The sequence below is a fragment of the Chiloscyllium plagiosum genome, chromosome 20 (genome assembly GCF_004010195.1).
Source record: "Chiloscyllium plagiosum isolate BGI_BamShark_2017 chromosome 20, ASM401019v2, whole genome shotgun sequence".
Lineage (NCBI taxonomy): Eukaryota > Metazoa > Chordata > Chondrichthyes > Orectolobiformes > Hemiscylliidae > Chiloscyllium > Chiloscyllium plagiosum.
The window spans coordinates 41,242,079-41,256,124 of NC_057729.1; the positions used below are offsets into that span (position 1 = coordinate 41,242,079).

A 14,046-nucleotide genomic window follows, 5' to 3' on the forward strand; every position below is an offset into this window, starting at 1 on the left:
GCACTATTGGCTTAAGTCAGTCAACTAAACTTAATTAACTAAAAACAAATGTTCAAAAGCACTTCATGATTAATGGAAGATATAGAAGTAGCTAACATATTTGCTAAGTTTGTACAACTCAGTATATTAATTTCTACTATTGCTTTATGTTTTAAATAGAAATTCTTAAGTTTCAAGTAAAATAAAGTTGGTAATAAATGAGATGTTTTCATTCTCTGGATGTTTTGAGGTCAGTTTTAGCTCATTCATGTTGAAAAGCAAGGCAAATGATGCAATGTTTTGCATTTTTTTTCTCATTTTCTCTGCCAGAAATTGAGAGAAAATCTATGATTAATATAAAAATCACATAAACCAATCTTTATAATCTGCATTACTCTAAATTAATTTCTCAAGGTAAGGAATGTTAGTCTAATGGTATAGAACATTTTTTAACTGATATCCTGTGTTTAAAATTAAATTCACTCCAGGTGAGGTGCACTCAGTTATTTGTTACCTTGGGCTTTACCCTTGGAAGGTCAATGTGATATTTTAGTTTCCAATATCAACACAATTGTGGCTACACTGAACAAAATTGCAATTTAGTGCAATGCAAGTTATGTTGTGCTTTGCATTATGTAGAAATTATAATTTGTTCAGACTCACTTTACTTCAGAACTAATAGATGACAGATGTGTAAGTCATGCAGTTGATTGAGGTTCAATTCCCTGATCTAAAGGATTTGCTTACATACTGTGTCACCGGGAGAACTTAATGCTCTTCTTCGAAAGCTATCATTGAATCTTTTTAAATCCACTAGAGACAGCAGGTAAGACTTCATTTTGATATCTAATGCGAAAAGTGCATCTCCAATGTACATCTCCCAGAGTACCATTGAAATGTTTGTCTAAACTACATGCTGAAGGTCTGAGTGCACAGTGCTCTAATTCAGATGTGACAGTGTCACCATGTGAGACAAACTTTTGTTTAATTACATCTATGTTTATTTATGCTTCCAAACAAAACTTGTCCGTGGATTAGAGGAATCATATTAGAAAATGTGATAATTCACCTCAAATTTAGCTTTAAATAATTCTGATATCATTCTTTCTACAAATTGACTTCTAATTGTGTGACAAGCATTGTTTAAAGAACATATTCAAAAATTGGAATTGTACGTTTAATAAATGTTTGCCCTGCATTAACAAAATAAACTGTGTGCTAAATCAATGATAACATATTTCGATACGTACTTCGTCATATAACCACACTGATTTTTCTTTAAAGGAGGTTATGATTAATTGCAAATGAAACTTTGGCTATTAGAAGTAATTATAATTTAAGGGTTACTTTAAGTAGTATTTGCAAAAGTTACATTTAAGCTTGTATACATTTGCACTAAAAATCTGAAACCATTTAACTCCTGGTGAACATTAATATAGCCAATTAGCAGTATAAGGAAACCAGTTCACTTTTGGAGGTAATTTGTGTTTTGTAATTTACACTATTCTGGTATTAACATATTAGACTCAGACATCACATTAAGTACATGCAGTTGGTCAAGAATTTATAACTATTTCTACTGCAAAAAAAACGGAGGTATGGCATTGAGGGTGAGTTGGAGGTTTGGATTAGGAGTTGGCTGGCTGGAAGAAGACAGAGGGTAGTAGTTGATGGTAAAGGTTCATCTTGGAGTGCCGTCACTAGCGGTGTTCCGCAAGGATCTGTTTTGGGACCATTGCTGTTTGTCATTTTTATAAATGACCTGGAAGAGGGGTTAGAAGGTTAGGTGAGCAAGTTTGCGGATGATACGAAAGTCGGAGGAGTTATTGACAGTGAGGAAGGATGTGGCAGGTTACAGCAGGATATAGAGAAGCTGCAGAGCTGGGCAGAAAGGTGGCAAATGGAATTCAATGTAGCTAAGTGTGAGGTGATTCACTTTGGGAAGAATAACAAAAAGATGGGGTACTGGGCTAATGGTCGGATACTTGGTAGTGTGGATGAGCAGAGGGATCTTGGTGTCCATGTACACAGATCTCTGAAAGTTGCCACCCAGGTAAATAGTGCGGTGAGGAAGGCATATGGCGTACTGGCTTTTATTGGTAGAGGAATTGAGTTCCGGACTCCTGAGGTCATGATGCAGTTGTATAAGACTCTGGTGCGGCCGCATCTGGAATACTGTGTGCAGTGGGTAGTTATAGGACAGATGTTAGGGGTAGGTTCTTTATTCAGCGAGTCGTGAGTTCATGGAATGCTCTGCCAGTAGCAGTGGTGGACTCTCCCTCATTATGGGCATTTAAGCGGGCATTGGATAGGCATATGGAGGATAGTGGGCTAGTGTAGGTTAGGTGGGCTTGGATCGACGCAACATCGAGGGCTGAAGGGCCTGTACTGCGCTGTATTCTTCTGTGTTCTATGTTATATGTTCTATAAATTGCAATAGAATGTTTTTCAAAGGTGACCAATACAGCATGATTTATTATGTGTAGTCTTAAAGCATTCTAAGTCAATAAATGATACATACATTTATTTTTAAAGATAATTTATTAGTGAATTGTATGTTTTGTCCCATAGTTTGAGAACACACCATTTCAGCTAAGAATTTTCACTGTCACGATTTTGCCTTGCACACACTATGAAAGAAAGCTTTGATGACATATATAAAGATCAAGATAATAACAATGTGGGTTACAATACTGTTCTTCATGAATACTTGTAACAGGATTTAATTACAAACAAGAATGGATTAAAGAGAAGTATATTATGCCACCAATTGTGCAGATGTAACTTTAATATGATATCACATTGCAAATTTCCATAAATATAATGTTTACAGTGAACTGTATCAATAAATCTAGTTCATAATGTTTACATCCAAACTAATTCAATGAAGAATTTCCATCTGAAAGAAAATGTGTGATCCATTGGGATGAGGAATTTACACTGCTTCAATTAATTATCTGTAAATAAAAAAAAGTAATTTACTTTCATTTTAATTCCATTAGCAGTGTATTTGTACAAAATTTAAGGTGAACATTTTTGTTTTGGTTAGCTTGCGTCTGACAAAAATATTACTGAACTGAATCATTTCCCAATTGAACTACAAAGAAATCCACAAAGATAGGATTTAATTTCTTTAACATGGGGTATGTACTGTCCCACTTCAGGGACACACCCCAACTGCCTAATTCCAGAGAATTTTGGCCCAGATTTTCAAAAAGCAAAGACCATGGACGCAGAAGCCTGACATTAGTATGCCTGAAGATTTGGCAGCTGAAACTGCACAGTTCAGCAGTCCATATCAGTGGAAAGATTCATATTGCTAGTTCAATTAAGACCACACTCTGAAATCAAGTGGTATGAATGCTCATCTCCACGACAGGTCTGCCTCTCCATATTATAATAATAAACTAAACTAGTTGATCAATCCTCAAATATCCTGGATTACTGTGCATCTGTTTATTGGATCATTTGGTCTGTTACAGAGGGCAATCTTTTTTTCCAATTATTCAAATCCATCATAAAGCCAACATAACTGCAAGAAAATGTTCTTGTGGTGAAGTGGTAATGATCCCACTTCTGAGCCAGGATCCCCAGGCTCAAGTTCTGAACTGGTAATTAGAAAATATATACAACACCAAGGAAACCCTTTTTTTCCTTGCACTGCCAGCATGATTTGATGTGTATTGTTAATTATTTGAGAAATTAGTTAGACGTTTGAATTCTTGCTGAATGGACCCCAGATAATGGATTGGATTATTAATGTGAACATTATAACTCAGCCATACTTAGTATATGGTGTCAGTTAGCTCGGATCGCTGGTCAGTAATGCAGAGTGACACCAACAGTCTGGGTTCACTTCCCAAATTGGCTGAGGTTACCATGAGAGACTATCCTCCTCAACCTCACCTCTTGCCTGAGATGTGGTGCCCCTCATATATAAACCACCAGTCATGTCTCTCTAATTAGAGAGCAACCCTATGATCTGGTAAGACTATGCCAATTTTATCTTTTAATGTGTGTATAATAGCTACCATCCTACTATTCACAGTTTTATCAAATTTAACAATTGTTGACTCAGTGGATTTGTACCCGTGTAAGGTAAGCCATACACACCAGAAAATGTTCAGGCTGAATTCTTAGTCAATACTAAATTAATTTATTGTGTTTTGACATCAATGGGTGTTTCATTTGTCAATGTTGACTTCAAAACTCAATAGTAGGAAAAATAAGGGTCCCTATTTCTCACTACTAATCATCCTGGTGGATGCTTTTATCTATAGGTCATAAGTCATTTAGGATGAGAACATTCATTTGAATAAACTTTTGCCAGTTATTGTTTAAGATCACCCATGACAAAAAAAAGCAGTGAATGAGATTGTAACATTGAAACTGCACTGTATTGTTATTTTCAAGAAGGCAGGTGATGAAATTAAAGAGAAAAAGAAGGTTAGATTAATAAAAAAAGACGCACCATTAGAGGAGTTGCTTCCATAATATGCTTCCAGGGCTGCAGAAAAGTCCTCAGGCAGCTGCCTTATATTTATATTTTCAAGTCTGCAGTAGATAGCAAAAGGTTTTACACCAAACCAATTTTTAAATATCCAATTTTGACTTTTATGTTTGTTTTTTCTTATTTTGCCCACATTATTAATAAACAATAGTGTCATGTAACATTATAAACTTGCAGCCATTTTTGATTTGTTAATGGTTTGAGTACAGTGTGGAAATATACAGTAACCACCTGCTAGTAGATCTTTAGCAGCTCATCTGAAAGGTTATACCTCCAGTGGTAAACACTCTTCCAGTAGTGCACTAGAGTGCGAGTCTTGATTTTGTATTCAACTCTACAGAGTGGCGATTAAACCCTTAGCTCCTGACACAGGAGCAACAGTGCTGCCTACTAATTACCCAAATTTAATATCTTTATAACCAACCCAGGTATTGATGGTTTGTAAGCTTTTTATCAATGAGAGGATCTAACAAATTCCAATTCTATTGCCAGATTAAGACTGCAAAGTTTTTACCAATCCAGAAAAGGGGACAGTGAATTTCACACTGAGTTAAGAACTGTGAATGATTGCTTATTTTAAGTATGCTGAAGAAATTATACCATCCCAGTTGCCATTGCAGCTAATATCCTGAACGGAACCTGGGACAGTTTTACAATGCATGGTTACTTTACTGCTTGACCACATTAGAGCTTATATGACTTTTATTTGCATCTTCTTTCTATAAGACTTCCTCATTATTTATGTATTAAAATCTGTAATATTCATGTCGTGGTATTAGTCTGTGTACATTGTGTTAGAATTGAAAGATGATGCTTATCAATGCCAAAGAACTTGACCTATTCATTTTACCTTTGATTGCCCAGAATTTCAGCCAAGTATTTTCTAATTGCCATCTGCCGCTGGTAACGAGCATAGGTATCTGTAAAGATGTCAGAGTTTCTCTTGGATAAGAGCTCAGGCTCTTCCTCAAGGCTGCTATCACTATTTTAAAAAGACAAAATTTTATGATGGTTTGAAGATGGTATTTGGAACATATGTTACTTCACTTACATCACACGTAAATGATCAGGTCTCAGAGTTTTATCAGGGAAGGACATATAGACTTTTGTCTACAATTTTCATTTCCATTTTTTTGAATCCACAGACATGAGGGGATCAAACTATACAGCTTTTTGTAAAATTTGAATATCCTGAGTAATGCAAACATTTTACAACTAACATCAACGCAACAGCTGTTCCAGATAAAAAATGATCTGCATATATTCAAATAATCTCATTGCACTGAAAGTATGATGGAATACAAAAATGAATACTGAGAGCAGATGTTATTATTCTGACAGGGAAGGTATTTTCTTTCCTGAAATGAGCATGCTATATAATGAGGGAATATTGAAGACTGAAGAAATGTCGCAAATATACTTTGCTATTTTCCAAAGTCCATGTGTTTTTGTGTTCCTCCTACCAAGTTGCACCCCTTACAATTATCTGTTTTGTAAAAGGAACTCAGACAAACATCTGAAAACAAAAGATGTAGAACTCTGAGCTCAAAAACTGCATGAATTTATGTAAAACTCTGTTATCTCACTTTTTAGATTAGAATCAATCTAAATATCAGGTCATAGACAGAGAACACGGGGGGGCTAACACCTTCAACATATTGTCTAGCTATCACCATTGTTAACAGCTAACCCGAGAGTGCAACTTTAAAAAAAGGGTTTTGTGATTTACACATGAAAGAAGTGAAACTATCACTGTATTCTAACAGATGAAAGGCTTAACAGACAATCAATTTTTCAATGTATAATTTCAGTTACATCACACTGCAAATTTTTGCTATAAATTCTGTGTTACGATTGAGCCCTCCACAATCACCTGATGAAGGAGCGTCGCTCCGAAAGCTAGTGTGTTTCCAATGAAACCTGTTGGACTATAACCTGGTGTTATGTGATTTTTAACTTTGTACACCCCAGTCCAACACCAGCATCTCCAAATCATGAAAACAAAAGAAATATTCAGAGGATTAGGACTAGTTAGAGTGCTCTTGCAGAGATGTGTTGAGTGAGTTGGCCTCCAGATGTGTTGCACCATTCTATTCTATGTTTCTATCATTGTAACTTTCCATTCACAAACCATTCTCTCTATATTTGTTAATATCGAATTATATTTCGTCATTTTCAGACTGAACTATAAATACAGCCCCTCCATAATTTGGCAAATGCTGCAAATTTTGATTTTGTACTTCTGATTTCCTAGTCAAATCATTTATGTCAATGCTGAATGATGATTTAGAGTAATGATCCTTGTGGAACATCACTTTTCCTTCTGCTTTTAACCCCTTACTTTCTGCTTTCTACTAATTGTAGCCAGTTTGCTATCCATTGTGGTGCTTGTGCACTGAACTTAGTCAAGTGTCAATTTGTAGGAGCCTTTTGAATAAGTAGATCACTTCCATTATATTATCTTGATCTACTTTCTGTTACTTTCTCAAATAAAGTCAATGAAACATGACCTTACCTTTTAAAATCTCTGCTGTCTATTCTTCATTGTATTTTCTGATTTCTAAATGTTATCTATAACACCTACAAAAAGGAATTCTGATATCTTTCCCACCACTTACATTTTGATAACTAGTGTTTAGATCAGTAGATTTATTCTACCTCTCTTTCTGAATATAAGTGTCTCTTCCTGAGCATTTGAGAATGTGTGGTCATAATCCATCTGGAGCAGATGTTCTATTTGCTTTTAAAATTGTCTGTGGTGTAAATTATCTCCTTCCTTTCTATCTCATATGTCTTAATACTCTTTTTTGACCATGTAGAAATAACATGTCTATCTTTTTATCCTCTTGCTAAAAACTGGAATAATATCCAGGTTTCTGACATTTCAAGTTATTACCTGTGAACCTATCTTACAAATTCCCAAGCAGTGCCATCTCTATCATTTTTAATTTACTTATTTATCTATGGCATATTCTGCTGTTTCTATCTATGTTCTTATGTAATTTCCTTTTGATATGTGAGTATTCCATGCATTTTGTGTACCTATATTTGAGTTCCCATCATTTTTGTTTTGTTTTTAAGTTAACATTTATGTAGGTGTAATAATATATACTCAATATCAAAACTAAATGTGCTGATTCACTTTATAGATCTTTTTCATCAAATATTCACCAGAATATTGAATTGGGGCAGGTGTAGGTCAATCACTAGCCTGCCATCACTCTGCTATTCATGTACAACAGTTTGAGGCAATTAATACCACATCGTTCAAAAGTAAGAGAAAATTATTTAAACTGATACAGTACAAAGTAAACTGAAACCAGTCAGAAATATGTTCACTCACCCAAGTCTTTTGCCCATAATTGTCTGAAGAAGCTTCCTTGCAGACATCTGACCCAAGACCTTCCTGTAGGTGTTGGTGAATATTGCATCAGCATGTCTTTCAGTTCTGAATGTATAAACAAACAGGACAAATTCTTAAAACGACTTTATAGTGAATCAACTTATAAAGAGTGGTCATGTTATTTCTTTTGAAGGCAAACTCCATCAAACAAACAGACCACAACCTATAAAACATTGAATGCATTTTTCATAATAAATAATTAGTCATTACCCATTTGAAACCAAACTGGAACTGAACACATCAGCATTGTAACTAAGGTTAGATCATATAGCAAATGCATATGTATTGTGTCAAAATAAATGTGACAATCAACACAAAGTGTGATGGTAGGAAAACTGAGTTAATGAAAAGTTCACAGTAAAAGTTTGAGTGAATTTTAGATGCAAAGCCAGGAAAATTTGGAAAGACAAGTGAAGTATAGGTTTTTGTCTTTAACCCAGCAAGTCTTATAATTGCCCGTGAATTCCCAATGCTTTATACTGTCTCTGTTACAGAGATACGTAAACACTGATGTTATTCCATTAGTTGGACTGTAGGAATTAGGAGATGCCAAAGTGCCGAGTGTTTAGTTAGTTCATTATCTAAAATAAATTACTGGGTATATTACAAAAGGCAAAACTTGTAGAATATTATGTTGGGAAAAGAGATTCTTCCTCTATATAATGATAGGTGAACCCATTTATAAATATGTTGATGGTTTGATTAAGCACAGTGTTGAATGGGAAAGCTAGGTGGAATGGATTTTAAATACACGCGTATATATAAATAATTTAAATGCAACTTTTCAGCTGACAGTGTAAGGACTTGCCGTTTTCCAGTGGAGTCCAGGGCAGACTCATCGTCCTCATAGAGCCTCCTAGCTTGGGCAATGTCCCTCTGCTCTGCTGGAGTACTGAGCATTCCCCCCAGGGTAGAGCTATTTTCAAATCTATAGCCAGAGCCAAAGAAGATCTCTTTTTATTTTTCAATGTAGCATGGCATTGATGAATTACATGAAAATTATTAATCCATAATCCAACAGACAAAATATACCAACCAATTATGTAATATTTACATATTCATCTTTAAGTGATCAATCATGTCTTAATGTGGCAGGGATTGAAAATCTGTTTTCTCATCAATTAAAATATAAGATTTGAAAAGTCTTCATTGTTGATTTTATCCTGTCAGAATATCACGTTTTTTAATTTCACCATTTACAAATATTATCCTGCTTATAAAATCTTGCTCACATTTTGCAGAATTCTTGCAATTTACTGTTAAGAATGAATGTGACTGGTAGAGTTTTATTCCACATGAAAACATAATTATTTGACAACACTCACTTACCTTCCATTGTTTCAGATTGTGTAAGCGTCACATCAAAACCAGAAAACATAAGAAGGCTGCAATATAAAGTAACTTTTATGCTATGAGAAGGCAAAACTTATGTCGTTATTGGAGAAGTAACCTTCTATTGCTTTTTGTAACTGACATTAGAAGTTTATATTTCCAATCTGAAATGCAAAATATTATAGAAATTCAGCTCCAAACAAATATAGTTAGGTTTAGATTGAGGGCATTTCCCTAAAATGTTTACATTATCCGAAGAGAAATAGGAGCCCTTTTTGTTTTGTCTGCGGACAATTGTACAGAATGCCATAGCTGTGACAATCACTTGCACAGGTACAATGCTATCGACAAACTCACCTTCGTGCTGGATATATCGGTGAACACATCGTGTGTACAGTCAGACAGTAGAAAACCAGGAGGGAAGCTTTGTCCAGCATTGTCTGGTGCACCGAAGAAGCATAAAATACGTTAACATTGCCAGGCAATAGTTTGGAATTGCATAAGGTTGTGAAAACCTTTGCTTAGAAAGTTTGATTTTTCAAGTATAACGTTGAACATGGTGGCACAATAGAACTTACCCTGTTGGTTTTCACCAGCTAAGTCGAGGTTGTCGCTGTTCTAGAGTGCGATGTTTTAATCTCAGTTCCATTCATTGCCTATTTATACTGCCTTGTAATAACTGAACCGTGCTCTCCGCACGGGGGTTGGAGGGGGCGCAGGAGAGGGGTGCACCCTACTGCTTACATCAAGTCTAACATCATCCACACAACAGGCGTCATCGATCCCAGGCTAGAAATGCAAACAGCATTTTAAATTTCAGACTTACAGCAATATTTAATTGAAGAAGTTTATGAATATTATCTCTCTCCATAATAAAGTATTGAGGACACTGACGCGCACCTGTTGTTTCTTAAATAGAAACAAACAATGCTTAGAGTTATTTGCTTTCTTGGCATCACTTGATCATAAAACATTATTCATTACACGCCTTTAAGCAAGTTTGTAAAAGTTGGCGGCGGGTTGTGATGGGGCGGAGCGAGTGGACTTAAAATGTTAAACCTTCATATTGAAAATCAATTGTGCTCCCGATTAAAAGAAGTAAACGGGTGAAAGAACAGCCATCAATGCTTAACACTGAAATAAAGCCAAACGAAACAAAAGTTGAAAATGGCCAAAAGTTCGATCCTCAAACATGAAAGAGACATCTGCGCTCCAAACCCCTACATCTTAAAATTTCAAATAATTTCCATAAGAGAAAAATGAAGGAAAACGTCCGTGTAGTACCAAGTTTGTGTGAAATGTATGATAAGCATAAAGTTCTGAAACTGAAAAAGCAGGGTAAAATTAATATCACCGACATAACTGTAAATTGTGTAACACAGTAAACAGAATTGCATGTGCCAGGACAAAAGCATTTTGCATCAGTGTTTACTGTGGAGAAGAACATGGAAGCTGTAAAATGTGGGAAATAGATGGTGACATCTTGAAAAATGTCCGTATTACAGAGGAGGAAGTGCTGGCTGTATTGAAATGCATAAAAGTGAATAAATCCCCAGGACCTGATCAGTTGTACCCGAGAACTCTGTGAGAAGCTAGGGAGGTGGTTGCTGGATCCCTGGCTGAGATATTTCAATCGTCACAGATGAGGTGCCAGAAGGCTGGAAGGTGGATAATGTGGTGCCACTATTTAAGGAAAGTGGTAAGGACAACCCAGGGAACTATAGACTGTTGAGTTTGACATCGATGGTGGGCAAGTTGTTGGAGGAAACCCCGAGGGACAGGATTTACGTGTACTTGGAAAGGCAAGGACTGATTAGGGATAGTCAGCATGGCTTTGTGTGTGGAAAATCATGTCTCACAAACTTGATTGAGTTTTCTGAAAAAGTAACAGAGGATTGATGAGGGCAGAGTGGTAGATGTGATCTATATGGACTTCAGTAAGGCATTCAACAAGGTTCCTCATGGGAGATTGGTAAGCAAGGTTAGATCTCATGGAATTAAGGGAGAACTCGCTATTTGGATACAGAACTGGTTTAAAGGTAGAAGGCAGAGGATGGTGGTGGAAGGTTTGCTTTTCAGACTGGAGGGCTGTGACCAGTGGTGTGCCACAAGGATTGGTGCTGGGCCCATTGCTTTTCATCATTTATATAAATAATTTGGATGTGAACATAGGAGGCATAGTTAGTAAGTTTACAGATGACACCAAAATTGAAGGTATGGTGAACAGCAAAGAAGGTTACCTCAGATTACAACAGGATCTTGATCAGATGGGCCAATGGGCTGAGGAGTGGCAGATGGAGTTCAAGTTAGATAAATGTGAAGTGCTGCATTTTGGAAAAGCAGGACTTATACACTTAATGGTAAGGTCCTAGGGAGTGTTGCTGAACCAAGAAACCTTGGAGTGCAGCTTCATAGCTCCTTGGAAATGGAGTCACAGGTATATAGGATAGTGAAGAAGGCATTTGGTATGCTTTCCTTTATAGAAGTTGGGAGGACAGGTTGTGGCTGTGCAGGACGTTGGTTGGGCCACTTTTGGAATATTGCATGCAATTCTGGTCTCCTTGCTATCAGAAGGATGTTGTGAAACTTGAAAGGGTTCAGAAAAAATTTATAAGGATGTTGCCAGGAATGGAGGATTTGAGCTATAGGGAGAAGTTGAACAGGCTGGGGCTGTTTTTCCTGGAGCATTGGAGACTGAGGTGTGACCTTATAGAGGTTTATAAATCATGAGGGGCATGGGTAGGTTAAATAAACAAAGTCTTTTACTGGGGTCAGGGAGTCCAGAACTACAGGGCATAGGTTCAGCGTGTGAGGGGAAAGATATAAAAGGGATCTAAAGGGCAACCTTTTCATAAATGTATGGAATGAGCTGCCAGAGGAAGTGATGGAGGCTGGTACAATTACAGCATTTGAAAGGCATCTGGATGGGTATATGAATAGGAAGGGTTTAGAGGGATTATGGCCAAGTGCTGGAAAATGGGACTAGATTAGCTGGATGACATGGACAAGTTGGACCAAAAGGTCTGTTTCCATGCTGTACATCTCTATGACTCTATGACCCTATGACAATTTGGACATTTTTTTGACTTTAAATAAGCACAGAGTCCTTTTTAATTGAGAAAATTGCTAGAGAGCAAGACAGTATCATTCCAAAATGGAAAGATTTTGCAGAAGTTCTAGTATTGCTGTAATCCAAAATTTATTTTCTTTATATAATTAAAACTGATGATACAGAAGATGTTCTGTGTAGCTAATGGGATCGTGATTGTTCATACCAGATGTACATGTGTGGCGACATTACCTACACTCTGTCCACTCAAAGAGTCCAAGTGAAAGAAAGGGTCCTGTCAACCTACAAATATTTTGATTGAAAATAAATGTAGTACTTAAAAATTATTATTTATTTTATGGTAAAATTACCTTTTTAATGGCTCATTCACATTTTGAATGGGAGTCTGCACTCATGCAGAGAATGTTTTGTATCAATACTCAGAGCAGGAATTATGCATACTTTTGAAAATTCTTCTAAAATTCACAAAACAGTGCAAGGCACATTTTTCACACAAAGGGTGGTAAGTGCCTGGAACATGTTGAGAGAGGGGTTGGTAGAAGCAGACACAATAGCAGCATTCAAGAAACACCTTGACCAATTCATGAATCGGAAGGGGATAGAGGGATATAGATCCTATAAGTGAAGACACTTTTAGGATGGAAGGGCAGGCTTGGATTGTCAAAGGGCATGTTCCCGTGCTGTTTTGTTCTTTGTTCTTAACAAGCCCAGTGTTTAAAAAGCACCGTGGCTGACAATGTGAGGAAAGAGCCGATGGATTGAATATTATCAAAAATTGACCAAGCATCAATTTTGGGGAGTTTTTTTGGAGGTTTTCTCTTTGTGAGATCTGATGAGTTTCTCAAGTTATTCTTAGGAGAAAGTGAGGACTGCAGATGCTGGAGATCAGAGCTGAAAAATGTGTTGCTGTGCTTTTCCAGCAACACATTTTTCAGCTCAAGTTATTCTTAGACCTTGCTATGTATGGACCAGGCCTCTATCATATCACTCTTGCACCATCTGGCACTAACCAGCAGCTGATGTACTCACCACTGCCAAGACCTTCTGGGACACCTGTGCCTTATTTAAAACCAAACTCTGCACCAAGTAAATCATTGCCAGTTATGAATATCCCATTCACTGTACACATTAGGAAGGGTAATGAGAATGAACAGCTTCTGGGAGTCATGACTGACACTTCAGTAGAAATAGATGTTCACATTTGTACATGTTTTGCTCTTTTTCATTAACACCTATCTGATTGACTGTGCTTGTGATTACAGTATACAGGCTACATAGACTGCCAACACTTAGTACCACACTATTTTACAATCCTGTCAAAGGAAGAACTACGCAATGTAGCATAACATCCCATCATTGTTCTATATGGGACCATCACATGTTGAAAAGCCTTCCAACAATTGAAAATATTAACTTAATTGAATAACAAGAAAAACAACAAAAGAAAAACAAACTCTAAAGACTGAATTTACTTTGGTGAATAAACAGGGGCTGCTAACCTTTTGAGCGACAATAGATTTACAGTCAATGAGTGATCACTGTACTCATAGTGATTGGAATTGGCTGTCAATTAAGTCTTGTCTGGCTTGGTGCTGGAACACTGTATCATGCTGAAGATGATGTTTCGTCTGCTCGCTGTTCTCATCTTCCACCTTAGAACACTGCTGCAGGTGGCAAGCTCCAGTATCTATCCCATATCCTCTTTGCCTGCTCAGGTTCTGTAGAGGACAGCATGCATGGACAATGCAGTAC

General features: G+C 36.7%; 1 protein-coding gene across 2 annotated transcripts; it reads right to left on the minus strand.

Annotated features, from left to right (window-relative positions):
• Positions 1–2,501: 2,501 nt before the first annotated feature.
• On the minus strand, positions 2,502–9,899 carry ghrh (growth hormone releasing hormone). 2 transcript variants are annotated; one of them, XM_043710604.1, is made up of 7 exons: positions 9,803–9,899; positions 9,582–9,664; positions 8,701–8,820; positions 7,833–7,937; positions 5,340–5,471; positions 4,451–4,533; positions 2,502–2,936 (listed from the first exon to the last, which is right to left on the minus strand). In XM_043710604.1, the coding sequence occupies exons 2-7, from the start codon at positions 9,659–9,661 to the stop codon at positions 2,929–2,931; spliced, it is 528 nt and encodes a 175-aa protein (XP_043566539.1). In that variant the 5' UTR covers positions 9,662–9,664; positions 9,803–9,899; the 3' UTR covers positions 2,502–2,928. The 2 variants fall into 2 exon arrangements, with proteins under 2 accessions (XP_043566539.1, XP_043566540.1); XM_043710605.1 differs by lacking the exon at positions 8,701–8,820.
• Between the last annotated feature and the right edge of the window lie 4,147 nt (positions 9,900–14,046).